Genomic DNA, 16,803 nt, shown 5'->3' on the forward strand with positions numbered 1-16,803 from the left:
AAGTCCTTGCTCTGCAGCCCTCATTGATGTGGTGAAATATTAAAATCTTTGGAACCCATAAGTACCGTCTCTCTTCTTAGGTGCAACAACTGATGTAGGCACCTTCTGACTGGTGGCTGCAGGACTGGACATTCCTAGAATGTGAGCATTCCAGAATGTGATTGACACATGGATATTGGTGGGATAGATTTAGCTCAGCAGGCCTTCATGGCCACTCTCTGTGGAGAAAAGGAAGGTCAGTCATGCAGTTGACACAAGTAGCCCATCTGTGCCTCACCTCCTCAGCCTTATGCAGAGGGATGATCCCCTGTTCCTATGAAAGCAGAATTCCCTCCTTGGGGTACACACCAGCCAGCTAGCGGAAGTCTAGAGCCTGATTTCTCAGGCTCTGTGTTTATTCACTCTGATCTGATGAGTACCTGTTGAAACAGTATTTGGTCAAGATTCACACATAAATGGGTGATTAAAACAGCATGGAAATAACATTATTATGAGCACTTAACAATTGCTTGAACATATTCATCACTTAAAGACTTTTTTTAATGAAATGTTTGATTATGAAGCCCTCCCTGGCTGTCTTGGAGTTTACAAGGGCTGTGTAGACCAAGCTGGCCTTGAACTCACAGACATCTACCTGATTCTGTCTCCAAGGGTGCTGAGATTAAAGGCATGTGCCACGACACCTGACCTTGAGAAAAATGTAATTGCTAGAATTCACATTCTAAATTAAATGTATGTAAAATAAAACCATGCATTTCCCAAACCTGCCTGTTTATTTGCATTGAAATTCCTGATAGAAATCCAATTATGTGTATAGGTAGAGAGTCCTTACTGTTAGGTCTCTAACCTGGGACAAATAGCTAACTGAGGTGTCCATTAACACATCAAAGTGGAAGCTGGCCTCCTGGTTCTCCCGGCTTCTCTCAGTCTCTAGCTCTCAGAGGACCCTCCTGGCTGGCATACCCCAGCTCCTACCCTGAACTCTCCAGCCCAGACATTGTGCTGGGCTTCCCTCCCCTGCCCCCCAGCTCCTCTAGCCCCTATATAAGTCAGCCAATTTGGCTATGCCATGATCTTGGACAGTGTCTTGGCCCAGGACACGCCTTTAGGTGGGCAGCTTCTCTCCCCTCTTTCTCTCCCCTCCCCCTTCTCTTCACAGGGCCTGGCTCAGGCTTGTGTTCACTCTTGTCTCTGCCTCTGGCTATGCTCTCCCTCACATCTACAGTAACACTTCTTCTCCAGCATACCTAGGAGCTGTCATGTCTTTTCCTTTTTATTTTATTTTTTTCATCCACTAACCAAGTACATAACACACAGAACTGAGTTTGAAACAGTGATACTCCTTCTAATGTAAGGGTGCCATTTCTATCACCGTATTCCAGAGGATACATGTAGGAGCTTGTTGCCTTGTTCGGGAGCACCCAGTGTGAGACCTCACTGAGAAATGAGACAGTTAGTTAATCAGCCTGCACATAAGAGGGAGGGGGCTGGGAGGGTCTTTGGTAATGCCAGCATCATTGTTATCCTTGTTTTACCACAGGCTCTTTTTAATGCAAAAATGCCTACCAACCATGAAGAGATAAATGGAGGGAGCCTCAGGAACTCACAATCCTCAGTTCCCACGTAAGTTATCTCTAGTCCTGTAGTGTCCTAGGACTCTCTCCTTGCTATTCTTTCCATCCTTCCATCTGATTTCCATGGAAGGGCAATCACAGAATGTAAAGCCAGTGAGTCAACAGCAAGGGTTATATGGAGAGTTTCCTATTTTTTGGCAACTCCTGTCTTGAGATTCAGAGGTATTAAAGTTCCTATGGTGAACTTTAAAAAATGCCTGGATATGGGGGGTTGGAGAGGTGGATCAGCTGTTAAGAGCACTGGCTGCTTTTCCAGATGTTCTGAGTTCAATTCCCAGCAACTACATGGCAACTCACAACCACCTATAATGGAGTCTGATACCCTCTAGGCATGCATTCAGATAGAGCACTCATACATAAATTATAGTTTGTTTTTTTTTAATGCCTGGATGTGACAAAATGGGAATGCTCAGACAAAGTTAGGTGTCCATTGCATTGGAAAAACTGTTAAGTGTAGATTAACATTTGAACATGGGCTGGAGAGATGGCTCAGAGGTTAAGAGCACTGGCTGCTCTTCCAAAGGTCCTGAGTTCAATTCCCAGCACCCATATGGTGGCTCACAACCATCTGTAATGAGATCTGGTACCCTCTTCTGGTGTGCAGGCAGAACACTGTATACATAATAAAAAAATAAATCTTTAAAACAAACAAACAAACACTGTTAAACAGTAGCATGAGCTGGACCTTGTATACCAAGATGGAAGTAGAGGTCCTGAGCTGGACCTTGTATACCAAGATGGAAGTAGAGGTCCTGAGCTGGACCTTGTATACCAAGATGGAAGTAGAGGTGCAGTACAAGAGAGACGTGAATGTTGAGAGGAAGTCCATGTACGTGGCCTCCAGGATGATTGAGAGCAGTAACTGAAACCTGATTATATTTGGGAGGCATGGTGTGGAGGGCCTCATGTGATTTAGCTGGTTGAGAGGAGTGACTCCATGTCAAACACCAAGCTTTGATGGAGTCCATTTGTCCATTTCCCTTTTGTTGCTCCATGTTGAACACAACCTTTGGTGAGATCACAAACAGAAACTGTGTATCAATGGCCCCAGGGCCTGGTACCCTCAGAGGTAGGAAAATAAACTTCTGTGTCTGTTTAACAACCATGATGACTGGTGTTCCACTCCCAATACCCACATAACAAACTCGGCTTCGTGTAAACCTCTGCTACTCCAGTTCTGTGGGACCTGAATCCTTGTTCTGTTTCCCATTAGTCAGTTGCAAACTCAGAGGTGCAAACATGTGGACATCAGTCCACACATCAACTCATTGATAAATCAATAAGCCAAATACTTTAAGAACATGATGCTGATATCAAAACCTACTGGGAGTGGCTGGACGTGGAACTCAGTTGGTAGAAATCTTGCCTAGTATATGCACACCTTGGAGTTCAGACTCTATCCACACCACCCCAAAGGGGTGGACCACACACTCAAGAAGTAGAGGCAGGTGCACCAGAAGTTCAAGGTCATCCTTAGCCACATAGCAAGTTTGGTTGACCCAAGGCTACACATGACCTTATCTCTCACACACACACACACACACACACACACACACACACACACACACACACACGAAAAGTAAAGGGGTAGATTAGATTAAGAGTTGAAGGGTGTTGGATATACAAAGGTCTATGTACCCACAGATCTCCAGGGAACCCAAGAATATAAAGCACCCAGGATTGTTCTTTCGAAGGAAAGGACATAAAACATAAAAATTCCAGAAAGCTAGGAATTGGGAGTAATTAATAGCCTGGTGATCTGCATCATCTGTTGGGTCAGGCCATATCAAGCTCCTCCAACCAGGACTAGAGATATCCAGTAGTCTAAATGACCCTAATATTATCTATATAGAAAGAGGCTCCACCAAGCTCCCACACCAGGACCAGAGGTGGCTAATAGCCCAAAAATGACCTCTATGCTATCTGTATGACCGAGACCCAGGCCAGACCTTTCCTTAGGGCCTTAAGCTAGTACAGGTAGCCTATCACTAGAACCCGCCTTTTTGGATGAAATGACATGTCCCTTGAGTCAAGTTCTAATGTAAATATGATTCCTTGTGCACCAGGGAAAACTTTTTTTTCCCCAAATTAAAGTGTTTAAATTTGTTGGGAATACACAGCCTGAGATCAGCCTCCTTGATGTCTTGACCCAGGTGGACAGTCAATCTGATTGAGTTTTCATTAGCACTTTTTGTGGTTTACTTCCCTGCTGTGACCACCTGTGGGGTCCCCTTTGCAAAAGCAGTCTAAAAATCAGGAGGACACTGAAGTTTATGGAGAAAACTCATTGAACGTATTAAACCCAACCTGTTTTTGTTTAAGGCTGTGTCCTGGAATTTATTGCACAAATTCAAGAAGATATATGTGAATGTAACAAGAAGACAATTTTATATGAAGAAAATGACAATTAAAAGTAAGTAGTGTGTTATTTCTACTACGATGGTTTTCTTACAGTTCTACACATACATACCTATTCAAATAGCCCATTTGTTTAATCCTGTAGCAGCATTAAACCCCCTTAAAAATCTATTCCTGTATTTTAGTGTGCTTGCACATTCCATGAAATGTTCCTGAGAAGTTTTTACATTGTATTAAAAATATTTTAGATTAATTTATTTTATCGTTTCATGTGTCTGAGTGTTTTCCTGAGTATATGTATTGTATATGAACCATGTACATGTCTGTTTCCTTGGTGCCATTGGTGATCAAAAGAGGGCATTGGATCCCCTGGAACTGGAGTAACAGACAGTTAGGGGCCACCATGTGGGTGCTGGGAATCAAACCAGGATCTTCTGCAAGATCAGCAAGTGCTCTTGACCTGTGCACCAACTCTCCAGCTCTCTGCACATTGATTTTTTTTTCTTTTTCTTTTCTTTTCTCTTTTTTTTTTTTTTCAAACCGAGAAAGAGTTTGTCTGTGTAGCTCTGGCTGTCCTGAAACTCACTCTGTAAACCAGCCTGGTCTTTAACTCACAGAGATCTGTTGGAATAATCTTTTTTTTTTTTTTAAAGATTTATTTATTTATTATGTATGCAGAAGAGGGTGCCAGATCTCATTACAGATGGTTGTGAGCCACAATGTGGGTGCTGGTAATTGAACTCAGGACCTCTGGAAGAGCAGTCAGTGCTCTTAACCTCTGAGCCATCTCTCCAGCCCTCTTTTTCTTTTTTCTTTTAGTTAGCAGACAGTCTTCAGGTTCAGCCAGTTAGACTGGAACAGCTCCCTAGGCTCTTTTGTGCTCCCTCACACACCTGAAAAACTCCTGAGGAATGGAGTCACTGGATATTTTACAGTCAATCTGTTGGTATCTTTATCGCTTTCCCTACTGTCTGTGTTAATCTCTCTAGGTGACATCCTCTTATCTCTGGATTCTGAATTCCCTGCAGATTTTACTATACTCTATGAATTTTGCTATGACCATATTTTATAACATGTATATCAGATTCATCTGTGAAAGTCCATACCATGGTGGCCAGCTCTACTTTATGGCTCAGATTAGAAAAGTAGTCTAGAATTTACTTTTCTAATGTGTTTCAAGACAATGATTTATCTATTATTATTTTATTTATTTATTTTTATGTATTTATTTATGTATTTATGTATGTATGTATGTATGTATGTATTTATTTATTTGTTTGTTTGTTTGTTTATTTATTTATTTATTTTGAGACAAGGTCTTCCTATATAGCCCTAGCTGGCCTGGGGCTCACTATGTAAACCAGGCTATCCTCACAGAGATCTCGGGCTTCTGCCTCTCCTGAGTTCTGAGATAAAAGACCTGTTGCTACCATACCCAACTTAATGATTTATCTCCTGTTTGATTTAGAAGGGAGAGGCTTCCCACTCACTGTCCCAATGCTTTAGTATGGCCAGTCACTCCTCACTGTCAGCTCTTCCTCACAGCACACCGTGGCCTGACAGAAAGGAGGCTGGGTATGTTGAGCATTGCAGAAAGAGCAGAATTGCTGGCCCTTCCTCTACCATATCACACGGTAGCAATGGTGGTTTCCGCTCTTTCCAGAATCAACACTCACCATCCAGTTCCAGGATGTTCCAGAATGACAGCCATGGTTCATTAGCTCTTGTCTTCTGGAGTCTCCTTAAACCTGTAGAGATTGATCATTACTTCACACAGAGATGAGGGTCAGGAGAATCGAAGAAATCATAGCGGAGTCCAAGGCAACAACATAATATAAAATGAAGTTTTGGCATTTCTTCTATCCACAGCACCAGCAGCATCCTGCCCATCTGTGGGGAGTTGGTTCTGAATTCAGAAACAGTGGAATGGTGGTAATGTGAAGAGGAAAGAATGCAGGGGACCGTGTATGAGCGTGTGTGTGTGTGTGTGTGTGTGTGTGTGTGTGTGTGTGTGTGTGTGTGTGTAGGCGCGAGCCTTTTTTTGCTCTGCCATAACGGACACCTCCATGAAAAAAGACAGGAATACGGGTGGAGGAGAAAAGGAAAGTGCATCTTGGAATCGTGGAGACTTGTTTCCAGAATTCGGACTGTTTTCACATATTTACACACCAGATACGGCATTGTCACCACTGGCTTATAAGCAGAGCATTCCTGTGCGAGGGGAAATTTGGGAATGCATACCTGATTCAGACCCAGGAATCCGCTTTACTGTGGCCTTGATGATCAGGGAAATGGAGCCACTGGCGCATCAGTAACCACTACAGTGTCTGCAGAAGTCCCTTTAACTCCTTGCATACCCCTTCTATAGCTTCCATCTCTTTGGCTATGTCCTTGTTTCCAGGGTGCATGTTGTCCGAACTACATTACCCAGAAGAGACAGCGCAGAAGGGCTCAGCCAATGAAAACTGGCGCTTCCGCGGGCTTTAACAAAAAGAAAAAAAAAAAAAAGACAAGACAAGACAAAAAGGCATTGGGACTTAGTGGTTGTGGGCAAGTGATTGTTCTCCTGGATGCTCGTGTCAGGTCAGTGGAAAACTGATTTTTTTTTTTTTTTAACACCTTGTTGTCCAGGAAGAGGAGGCTTGAGAGAGCGAGGCTTTGTGCACTAGCACCCAGACAGGTTTGAAGCCCACGACGATCCCGTGTGACAGGTTGCACGCCTGGGGAGGACAGCCATGTCTATGGATCCAGCTGTCCAACAAAGTCAGGCTGCGGTGGCTGGGCAGGGAGCCCAGGCACAGGTGCGTACCACGTGATCACCACCCCCACCCCCACCCCCCACCCCCCGTCCTAGAGTTAATGAAGGCTTGGCATAGGGTTCTCAGGCACGTCCACTAACGAGCCTGGGAAGATTTATGAGTGTAAGACATGTTCGGGGCCACAGAAGGCTGGGCAGCTTTTTGGTTTGGGTTCTGGTGTGTTTGAAAATGGGATCTCACAAACTGGCCCCAAACTCATAATCCGCCTGTTACAGCCTCCCAGACGCTGGGGTTACAGACATGTGCCCCCATGGTCCACTACTTGAACAACCAACTTACCTACCTTCCTTTATTACCTCCCGCCCTCCTTCCTTCCCTCCCTCCCTCCCTTCGCTCGCTCACGTTTTCTCTTTTTGTTTGAGACAGGGTCTCACTGTGTAGCCCTGGCTGGTCTGGGAAGTTGTTACATGAACCAGGCTGGCTTTGAACTCCAAAGAGGATTGCTCTTCTCTGGCATGGGTTACCATTCCTGGCCCCAATCTTTCTTCTTTAAAAAAAAAAAAAAAAAAAAAAATTAAAAAAAAAATTATATATATATATATGTTTTGTTTTTGCCTTTCGTGTATGTGTGTGGGACCCTGCTATGACACAGGTACGTAGGACACAGGACAATTTTTGTTGATTCGTTTCTCTCCTTCCACCTTCATGTGGGTTCTGGGAATTGAACTCAGATCATCTGATTTGTCTTTAGCAAGCTCATTTACCCACCAAACCATTCTACCAAGCCAGACCTGGATTAATTTTACAGGTCCTCATATCTCACATTTTCCCTCCCCAAGAAAGAAGTCACTATAGACCGGGTCAAGTTTCCCCTTGGGGATCTGCCAAGGTTCTCTCATCCCAGATTGCCTAGTCTGGCTCATTATTGCCTGCCGTGTCTGTCTGCTCTGCTGTCTGTCATTACTATTACCCTAATCCACTCAGCTCTAGGCTGAGGAAGAAAAGCTGAAGGTTTGTTATTACTTTATGGTCCTAAGAGTGGAACCCAGGGTCTCATGAATAGTTATCAAGCCCTCTATGTTGAGCCTCATCCCCAATCCTTAACTGGTGGCTGGTACTACATAGCTGAGCCACAGCCAGTTTTAAGGATGGAGTTCTGTGCTCTGATGTGGTATTGACTGATGTCTGAAGGACATTCCTGGAGTGTGAGGATTCTGGATTGTGACTGACACATGGATATTGGTGAGATAGATTGGGCTCAGTAGGCTTTCATTGACACTCCTTGTGCAGAAAAGGAAGGTCAGTCATGCACTTGGCATGAGTAGCCTATCTGTGCCTCACCTCAGCTTTATGCAGAGGAATGATCCCCTGTTCCTATGAAAGGACCCTCAGCAGAATTTCCTCCTTGGGGTACACATCAGCCAGTTAGCTGAAGCCTAGAGCCTGATTTCTCAGGCTCTGTGTTTATTCACTCTGATCTGATGAGTATCTGTTGAAACAGTATTTGGTCAAGATTCACACATAAATGGGTGATTAAAACAGCATAGAAATAACATTATTATGAGCACTTAACAATTGCATGAAATCACATTCTGCATTTGATTAAAGCTTAATGCATTAAGTATCACATTCTTTTATCTGATTGCTTTCTCGCTTGTTTTTATGTGTATGAGTGTTTTGTCTGCATGTCTGTCTGTCTGTGTGCTTGGTGCCTACAGAGTCCAGAAGAAGGTATTGGATCCCCTGGGATTGGCATTACAATGTGATCTACCATGTGAATGCTGGGAATCAAACCTAGGTCTTCTGTTCTGAAAGAGCAATCAGTGTTCTTAATAGCTGAGCCGTCTCTCGGGCCCCAAATATCACATTCTTTTGTTGTTGTTATTGTTTTGTTTTGTTTTTCAAGACAGGGTTTCTCTGTAGCTTTGGAGCCTGTCCTGGACTAGCTCTGTAGACCAGGCTGGCCTCGAACTCACAGAGATCCACCTGCCTCTACCTCCCGAGTGCTGGGATTACAGGCATGTGCCACCACCGCCCAGCCTCACATTCTTAAATAAGTGTTTATAAATCAAATGCGTGGTTTATGAAAGCATGCCCACATACTTGGTTTTGAGGGGAAAATGAGAATTTCTTTCACTGTCTTTTAATCATATTCATCCCCTCCTCTAGGTCCTCCCAGACCCACCTGCTTCCCTATGCAAACCATCACGTTCAGTTTGTGTTAGCTGTATACTCTTGGGTATATAGCCTTCTACTGGAGTTTGGCTGACTTACCAAGAACTGTGCTCTTATAGAAAACCGACTCGTGCTCTCCCAGCAGCTATCAGCTGACAAGAGCTCTTTGGTAAAGAGTGGGACTTTGTGTCTAATGACCCTCTCCATGGTCTGGCTTGACTATGCCCAGCTCTTATGTATGCTGCCACAATTGTCATGGGTTCATATATGCAGCTGCCTTGCTGTTTCCTTGTAGTTATCGGCTACCTCTGGCTCATAAGAAGCTCTTCTACTACTCCCCCTATCCCAGTGACTCCTAAGCCATGGGAAGAGGAGTTAGCACAGGGCTAAGCATTCCAAAATCTCTTATTCTCTGCATCTTGCCTAGTTGTGGGTCATTGTATTGATTACCATTTGCTGCAAATAGAAACTTCTCTGATGAGGGTGGAGAGATGATTGATCTATTGGTGTAACAATAAGACATTGAGAATCAGTTTAACACACCATGTCCATGAAACAGAATAATTGTAAATTCTTCTCCAGGGCCTTGGACCTGCGTAGACAGAAATTCTTGGCCCTAGAATAGTGTCAGGATTGGAGTTCATCTTGTGAGGCAGGACTTAAGTCCAATAAGAAAGTGGTTGATGAGTAAATCCATGTTCCTTGCTATTCTGTTCACAAAAGCTAGAAATAGAAACAGCCTAGATGTTCCTTGACTGATACTAGATAATGAAAATATGGTACATTTACACAATTGAATATTATCCGACTGTTAAGAAAAAACAAGGGGTTGGGGATTTAGCTCAGTGGTAGAGTGCTTGCCTAGCAAGTGCAAGGCCCTGGGTTCGATCCTCAGCTCCACATACAAAAAAAAAAAATTATGAAAATCACAGGTAAACAGATGGAGTGGGAAACAGTCATTTGGAGTGAGGTAACCTATGTCCAGAAAGAGAAATGTTATATGTTTTCTCTCATTTTTGAATGCTAACTTTGAATCTTCAGATGTGTGTGTTACATTTGGAGGTTGGGAAATGGGTGTGGGGGGCTTTTAAGGGGAGAGAGATATTATGTAGTAGTATAAAGGTACATAAAGGGAAATAATGGAACAATAAAGGTTAAATTGAGGTGAGAGTGGGAGGTAAGGGTAGAGAAGGGATTGAGGAGAGATTCATAGCACTGAAGACTTTTTGAGAAATCATATGGGAGATGAGTGGGGTAGCTCATGCCTTTAATCTCAGCACTCAGGAGGCAGGGGCAGGTGGATTTCTGTGAGATTGAAGCCAGCCTGGTCTACATAGTGAGTCCCAGAACACCCAGATCTATCTATGTAGAGAGATACTGTCTCAAAAAGAAGAGAAAAAAAAAAAACGAGCAAACAAATAAAAAGATCATATAGAAACCTTCTACTATAGAAGCTTCCTAACACACACACACACACACACACACACACACACACACACACACAATTTCTCTATAATGGGGTGTACATTTTTCTTGCTGTAATAAAGGCCATGATCAAAACCAAACTTTTGAGGAAAGGGTTTATTTGGCTATCTTAGTTAGGATTTCTACTATTGTGACAAAATACCTTGACCAAAGCAATTTGGGGAGGAAAGGGTTTATTTGGCTTACACTTCCACAGCACTGTTCATCATTAAAGAAAGTCAGGACAGCAACTCAAACAGGGCAGGAAAGCAGGAACTGATGCAGAAGTCATGGAGGGATGCTATTTGTAGGCTTGCTCCTCATGGCTTGCTCAGCCTGCTTTCTTATAGAACCCAGGGCACCAGGCACCATTAGTGGCTGGGCTGTCTACTGTAAATCACTAAGAAAATTCCCTACAGCCAATCTTATGGAGGCATTTTCTCCATAAGATTCCCTTCCTTCAAATAACTCTAGCTTGTGTCAAGCTGCCATAAAACTAGCCATCACAATAGCTTATACTTCCATTTCATAGTTCATCACTGACATAGTTAGGGCAGTACGCAAGGCAGGAACTGAAACAGAAACCTCAGAGAAATGTAGCTTTTTGGCAGGCTCCCTATGGCTTGCTCAGCTTGTTTCTTCTTCTTCTTCTTCTTCTTCTTCTTCTTCTTCTTCTTATTCTTATTCTTATTCTTATTCTTCTTCTTCTTCTTCAGATTTATTTATTTATTATGCATACAGTGTTCTGTCAGCATGTATGCCTGCACACCAGAAGAGGGCACCAGATCTCATTACAGATGGTTGTGAGCCACCATGTGGTTTCTGGGAATCGAACTCAGGACCTCTGGAAGGGCAGCCAGTGCTCTTAACCGCTGAGCCATCTCTCCAGTCCTTAGCTTGCTTTTTCTATTACTCAGATCCACCTGTTCAGGAGTGGCAATGTCTACAGTAGGTTGCGTCCTCCCACATCAATCACTAATCAAGGAAATCCCCCATACACATGCCCACAGAACAATCTGGTGACAGTTTCTCAGGTGACATTCCCTGTTTCTAGATATGTCTAAGTTTTTCTTAAGTTGACAGAAACTGACCAGCATACTGGGAAATAGTTCTCCCCACCCCTGACCAGACACTACAGACTAACAAATAAGAAGCCTAGTGCCAAGAACAGGTTACTACTTTTGTTGTTGTTGGCCAGTGAGGTCTCATGGGCCACCAAACATTACAGGCTATTGCCAGTGCTCTTGGCTACCTTCCAGAACTTGACAGTAAGATTCTATTGCTGAAGACCCATCACACTTGAGTCCTAAAACACGGAGAAGTCACACTGGCACTCACCTGGAAGCCTCGTCCCTACAGGACACCCTTTTAAAGCGCTGGAAGGTGCCATGCATGCCACCAGAGGAGAAAAGTAGGTACTAATCTGAACCAGCTGTGAACCCCGGAACTTATAACAACAACCTGGCAGTGCCCATTTGTGCTAAAAGTCTTGGCTACAGTATTACACATCCAGGAAGGACTGCACACAGTATTTGACATGATATAGGAGTGAGTGTAGTACAACAGTACTCCTGTCATGGAATGGGTGTCGTTCTCATTCCCATGTTCCAGAAGACAACATTGAGGAGCTGATGACTTGTCTATAATAAGAGACATCACTGAGGTCTGAAGCTCAGCTTAGATATACCTGACTGAGGTATGAGGGAGGCTTGGATGGTCCTTCAGAATGCCAACATCATTGCTCTTTACTCACAGCCCTCTTTACCCACGGGTTGCAGTAAGTGCAAAGACATCGACTGACTGTAATGAGGTAAGTGGAGGGTGACACAGGAACTCACACTCTTCAATTCCCTCATAAGTGATGGCTGAAATTATGAGGCTTTGGGAGTCTTTCCTTGCTATTCTCCTACCCTTCCATCTGATTTACATGGAAGGTGATTATAGAATATAAGGTCTCTGAATCCAGAGCAGGAATTATATATATTGATAGGTTCCATTTATGGAAGCCACTCCCTTAAGATTCAGAGGTATGCAAGTTCCAGTGATGAGTATGAGAAAATGCCTGAAAGTAAGATGGATTAGGAATGCTTAGAAGCTGGGCAGAGGTGGCACACACCTTTAATCCCAGCTACACAGAGAAACTGTCTTGAAAAACAAACAAACAAACAAACAAAAAGGAATGCTCAGAAGCCCTCGGGTGTGCATGAGATTTGCTGGCTGTGGTGGAAGGCAGCAGCTGGGAGTGGTACAGTAGATAAGAAGCTGTGGGCTTGAATACTAAAGAGGGACATGAAGAATGATGTACATAATAACAGAAAGAATGAATAGATGGGCTCTCAGCTCACATACTAGGGGTGTAGTGGAGAACAGTGACTCAGATCTGCACAAACTTGGTTAGCATGATGTGGAGGGACCTATGCAAGTTGTCTGGTAGAAAGGCAGAACTTTCCACACCAAATGTCAAGACTGGGTGAATTTCATTAGTCTATCTGCCTGCTGTGGCTGGTGCTAAATATAGTGTTCACTACAACCTTGAGTAGAGACTGAGTGTAGATGAAGAGTCTGGTGCCCTCTGCAGAAGGAAGCTAAGTGCGAGGGGCTGCCTTTGGGATGTCAAGTCCAATTAACTCAACGTTCTCTGTTGTGGCAGGGTTGTATGGCCTTCAATGATGTGGCTGTCTACTTCTTGAGGGAGGAATGGACACTGCTTGATGACTCTCAGAGGCATCTCTACCACCATGTGATGATGGAGGTCTTTGTTCTCATGTCCTCATTGGGTAAGCCTCCCCCACAACATTCTGTAAGAGCATCCTATCTGGTTTGGCTTCTTTTCTAGAGAGAGGTGTCTCCTTCCCAAAATGGCCCATGGACCACTGACTCTTTCCCCACTCTCCTGGAGTAAGAAATACAGGTAAAAGACCTGTGCAGGGTACACTACCATCTTCTTTCTCCTAAGTACAGCAAAGGGACACAAGAAGTGGCCTGAGGTGGGGAGTCTTACAGTAGCTTCATAGAGTTCACACTGATGGCCTCTCCATGACACTGTAAATACAGGGCATACCTATGACCCAGGTACTGTTCTCTTCCTCTAGGTGACTTGGGTCTGCCTGTGGTGGGAATTGTGACACTGATATGGACTCTATCTGGTGGATTTTCTTGCAAGATCTTTCCAGAGGTCTTTGTCATTAGTTTTCTTTCCTGTGGATTACCATGAGTTACTTCACTCTGACTTGGTATTGGGCATTCACCTGTCCTGCTCTTTACTTTAGGACTCATACCTTCTGGGACCCATGACATCACTCAGCTGGAGTCTTCAGATCCCTTCATTCCTGCACTGAAATTCCTGACTCCAAGTATGTGGACGGTACTTGGGAGGGTAGAGGTTGCTGATGCATGCACTCTGGATGGGTTTATATGAAGTATCTTTCTACTGGTTCTGATGTTTTGGTGCCAGAGAAAAAGGATCATGGTAGAGTCCATCTGTCTATGTTTGCCCAGTTGCCTACCAGTCATTGCTGTTATTTCAGAGCCAGGACTCTCTCTCTCCTATGATTCTTGTATTTTTTGCCTGCTCCCCTGTAGCACTATATAACACAGGATTTCCTTGATTGTATTGTTAGTGTACACAAGTCCCCTGAGCAGTCCTTGAATACAGGTTCTTTGGGTGTTGTGCTTAATGGCCATAGATACAGCCTTCTGCATTGAGTTAAGCATCTCTGTCTTAAAGTGTTTTTATTTATTTATTTATTTATTTTTGATTTTTTTTTTTTCGAGACGGGGTTTCTCTGTAGCTTTGGAGTCTGTCCTGAACTAGCTCTGTAGACCAGGCTGGCCTCGAACTCACAGAGATCCACCTGCCTCTGCCTCCCGAGTGCTGGGATTATAGGCATGCACCACCATCGCACAGCTGTCTTAAAGTTTTTATTACTGTGATAAAACCATGATCAAAAGCAAGTTGAAGAGTAATGGTCCATCACTAAGAATAATTCAAGGCAGGAACTCGAGTCAAGAACTGAAGCAGAGGCCATGGAGGAACACTGCTTACATGGCTTGATCAGCTGGGATCACCTGACCAGGGGTGGCACCACCCACTATGAGCTGGCCTCACCTACATCAATATTAATAAAAAGAAATGACCTTTGATTATTTTTTTAAAGATTTATTTATTTATTATATATACAGAAGAGGGTGCCAGATCTCATTACAGATGGTTGTGAGCCACCATGTGGTTGTTGGGAATTGAACTCAGGACCTCTGGAAGAACAGTCGGTGCTCTTAACCTCTGAACCATCTCTCCAGCCTGCTCTTGTTTGTTTAAGGTGTTGGTGATAAGCTACAGGTCTCCCCCCCCCCCCCACTCCTCCTTGTGCTGCTTGCCATTCTCATGTTGTTGCTCATGAGATTTCCTGGGACAGGGATCTTCCAGCTTCATCACTGTCATAGGCCCTTCCCATCTTGGAGTTTCATGAGACACCTCAGGTACTAATCACTTGTGTGTGTTGTGTTGCCACTTCCAAGTCTATCCTTTATCATTGTTTCTCTATGTTTGGATTGCTGCAAAGGAATTGTGGTTGAAAAGATACCTTGTAAGCAGAATACTTCCGTGGAAGCAGGGCTTAATGCGACCATGTTCCAACCACAACAGCTGAGCTGTACTGAGACATCCTTACAGAGAGCAGGGAGCAGGATTCCAGCTGTGAAGAGCAAGGAAAGTGACTTTTCACAGAAGAGTTTACAAAGCACAGACAAGGGGATGGAGCTCCCGACTCCCTCAGGTCATCTTGGGAATCCTGTGACTCCCGGTAGTGAGGAGCCACCCAGGAGCACTAAAAGAAAAAAGGCTATTCACAGTGAGAAGAGGAACTGCAAATGCTGTGATTGTGGCAAATCCTTCAGTTGTAAGTCTCTGCTTATTCGACACCGGAGGATACACACTGGAGAAAAGCCTTTTAAGTGCAGTGACTGTGAGAAATCCTTCATCCAAAAGGCTGATCTGAATCAACATGTCAAAGTTCACACCGGTGAGAAGCCATTCAGATGCAGTGAATGTGGGAAAGATTTCAAACATAGTCGCTCCCTTGTTGGGCATCAAAGAGTTCACACTGGAGAAAGGCCTTATCAATGCAGCCAGTGTGGGGAGTCGTACATGAACAAATCCAGCCTCATTCGTCATAATCGACTCCATACTGGAGAAAAGCCTTACAAGTGCAGCGAGTGTGGGAAATTGTTTAAAGAAAGATCCAGCCTCGTTTATCATGCCCGAATGCACACTGGAGAGAGGCCTTTTAAGTGCAGCCAATGTGGGAAGTGTTTTAAAAAGAACTCACACCTCGTGAAACACCGAAAAGTTCACAGCAGAGGAAAACCTTTTAAGTGTAATGTATGTGGGAGATGCTTTACTGTGAGGTATATCCTTATTAAACATCAGAGATTTCACACTGCAACAAAGCATCATGAGTGCAAGGAATGTGGGAAAGTGTTTTGCTATAGGACTGGACTTTCTAGACACAAGAAGACTCACACTGAATAGAAGTATTGAGTACCATGAACATGGGAAATCGTTTTGTCATCTACTATACGCATGCAAGAGAATGTTCACTGGACAAAAAGTCAAGAATGTTTGAATTGTGAGGAGCCTTCACCCACACCTCCATCCTGTTCAATGGGAGGGGCCACAGTGCTGGGGTGCATCATGAACCCACTGATTCTGGGAAAGTCTTTGGGCAAATGTCTGCTCTTATTAGTAACAACACACAGATAATAGGTCTGTGAATGCAGAGAAAATCTTTAGCCATTGGCCAACCTTATCCTAAAAGTGACCTTTGTGAGGGAGCCATTAATTGAAAGTTACTCATCAAATAAGAACATTGGGAATAGATGAGAATTATTGCCATCTTCCTATCCCCCCCCCCCCCCCGCAAAAAAAAAAAATGTTTTTTGGAATGTTTTCTAGGAAACTTAGCAAGAGGAAGGTCTGGTGGTTTTGTTTAGTTTTGTGGGGTAAAGAGTTGCTTTTTTGAGGCAGAGTTTTCTGTGTAGCCCAGGTTGTCCTAGAACTAGCTCTGTAGACCAGGCTGGCCTGGAACTCAGAGATCAGCCAGCCTCTGCCTCCCAGTGCTGAGATTAAAAGACACATGCACCACCACTAGGCCAAGCCCTGTGTTCTTGACTGCACCAGTGTGGAGTGGAGTTTCCATGTGACTGAGTTTGAATGGAGGAGGAACAGAGTGGTCTCAGTTTAAATAAGACATGGTTTTTGTTGTTATAGTTGTTTGTTTACACTTTTTTTCTCACTAAATGTTGCAGTTCCTGGAATAAACGATTGTTTGCTGTATAGTCTTCCTGACCGTCTTATTCCTAAGTGTCACTAGTTTTGTTGGGGACCAGCTCTATGTAGCACCTTATGCTCTCAC

The 16,803-nt window shown here is 43.8% G+C and overlaps 1 protein-coding gene across 1 annotated transcript; it reads left to right on the top strand.

Annotated features, from left to right (window-relative positions):
* The first annotated feature begins 6,513 nt into the window (after positions 1-6,513).
* LOC118575787 (zinc finger protein 773-like) lies at positions 6,514-16,418 on the top strand. Its single transcript, XM_036176194.1, has 4 exons — positions 6,514-6,793; positions 13,041-13,167; positions 13,660-13,743; positions 14,953-16,418. Exons 1-4 carry the CDS (start codon positions 6,728-6,730, stop codon positions 15,918-15,920), a joined length of 1,245 nt encoding a protein of 414 aa, XP_036032087.1. The 5' UTR covers positions 6,514-6,727; the 3' UTR covers positions 15,921-16,418.
* Positions 16,419-16,803: the final 385 nt, after the last annotated feature.

The sequence above is a fragment of the Onychomys torridus genome, unplaced genomic scaffold, assembly GCF_903995425.1.
Source record: "Onychomys torridus unplaced genomic scaffold, mOncTor1.1, whole genome shotgun sequence".
In the NCBI taxonomy this organism is placed as follows: domain Eukaryota; kingdom Metazoa; phylum Chordata; class Mammalia; order Rodentia; family Cricetidae; genus Onychomys; species Onychomys torridus.

Coding starts and splice junctions, on each gene's coding strand:
- LOC118575787 (XM_036176194.1), top strand. CDS start 6,728: ATGTCTATGGATCCAGCTGTCCAACAAAGTCAGGCTGCGGTGGCTGGG. Junction 13,168..13,659: donor TGTTCTCATGTCCTCATTGG/GTAAGCCTCCCC, acceptor TCTTTACTTTAG/GACTCATACCTTCTGGGACC. Junction 13,744..14,952: donor ACTGAAATTCCTGACTCCAA/GTATGTGGACGG, acceptor ATTGCTGCAAAG/GAATTGTGGTTGAAAAGATA.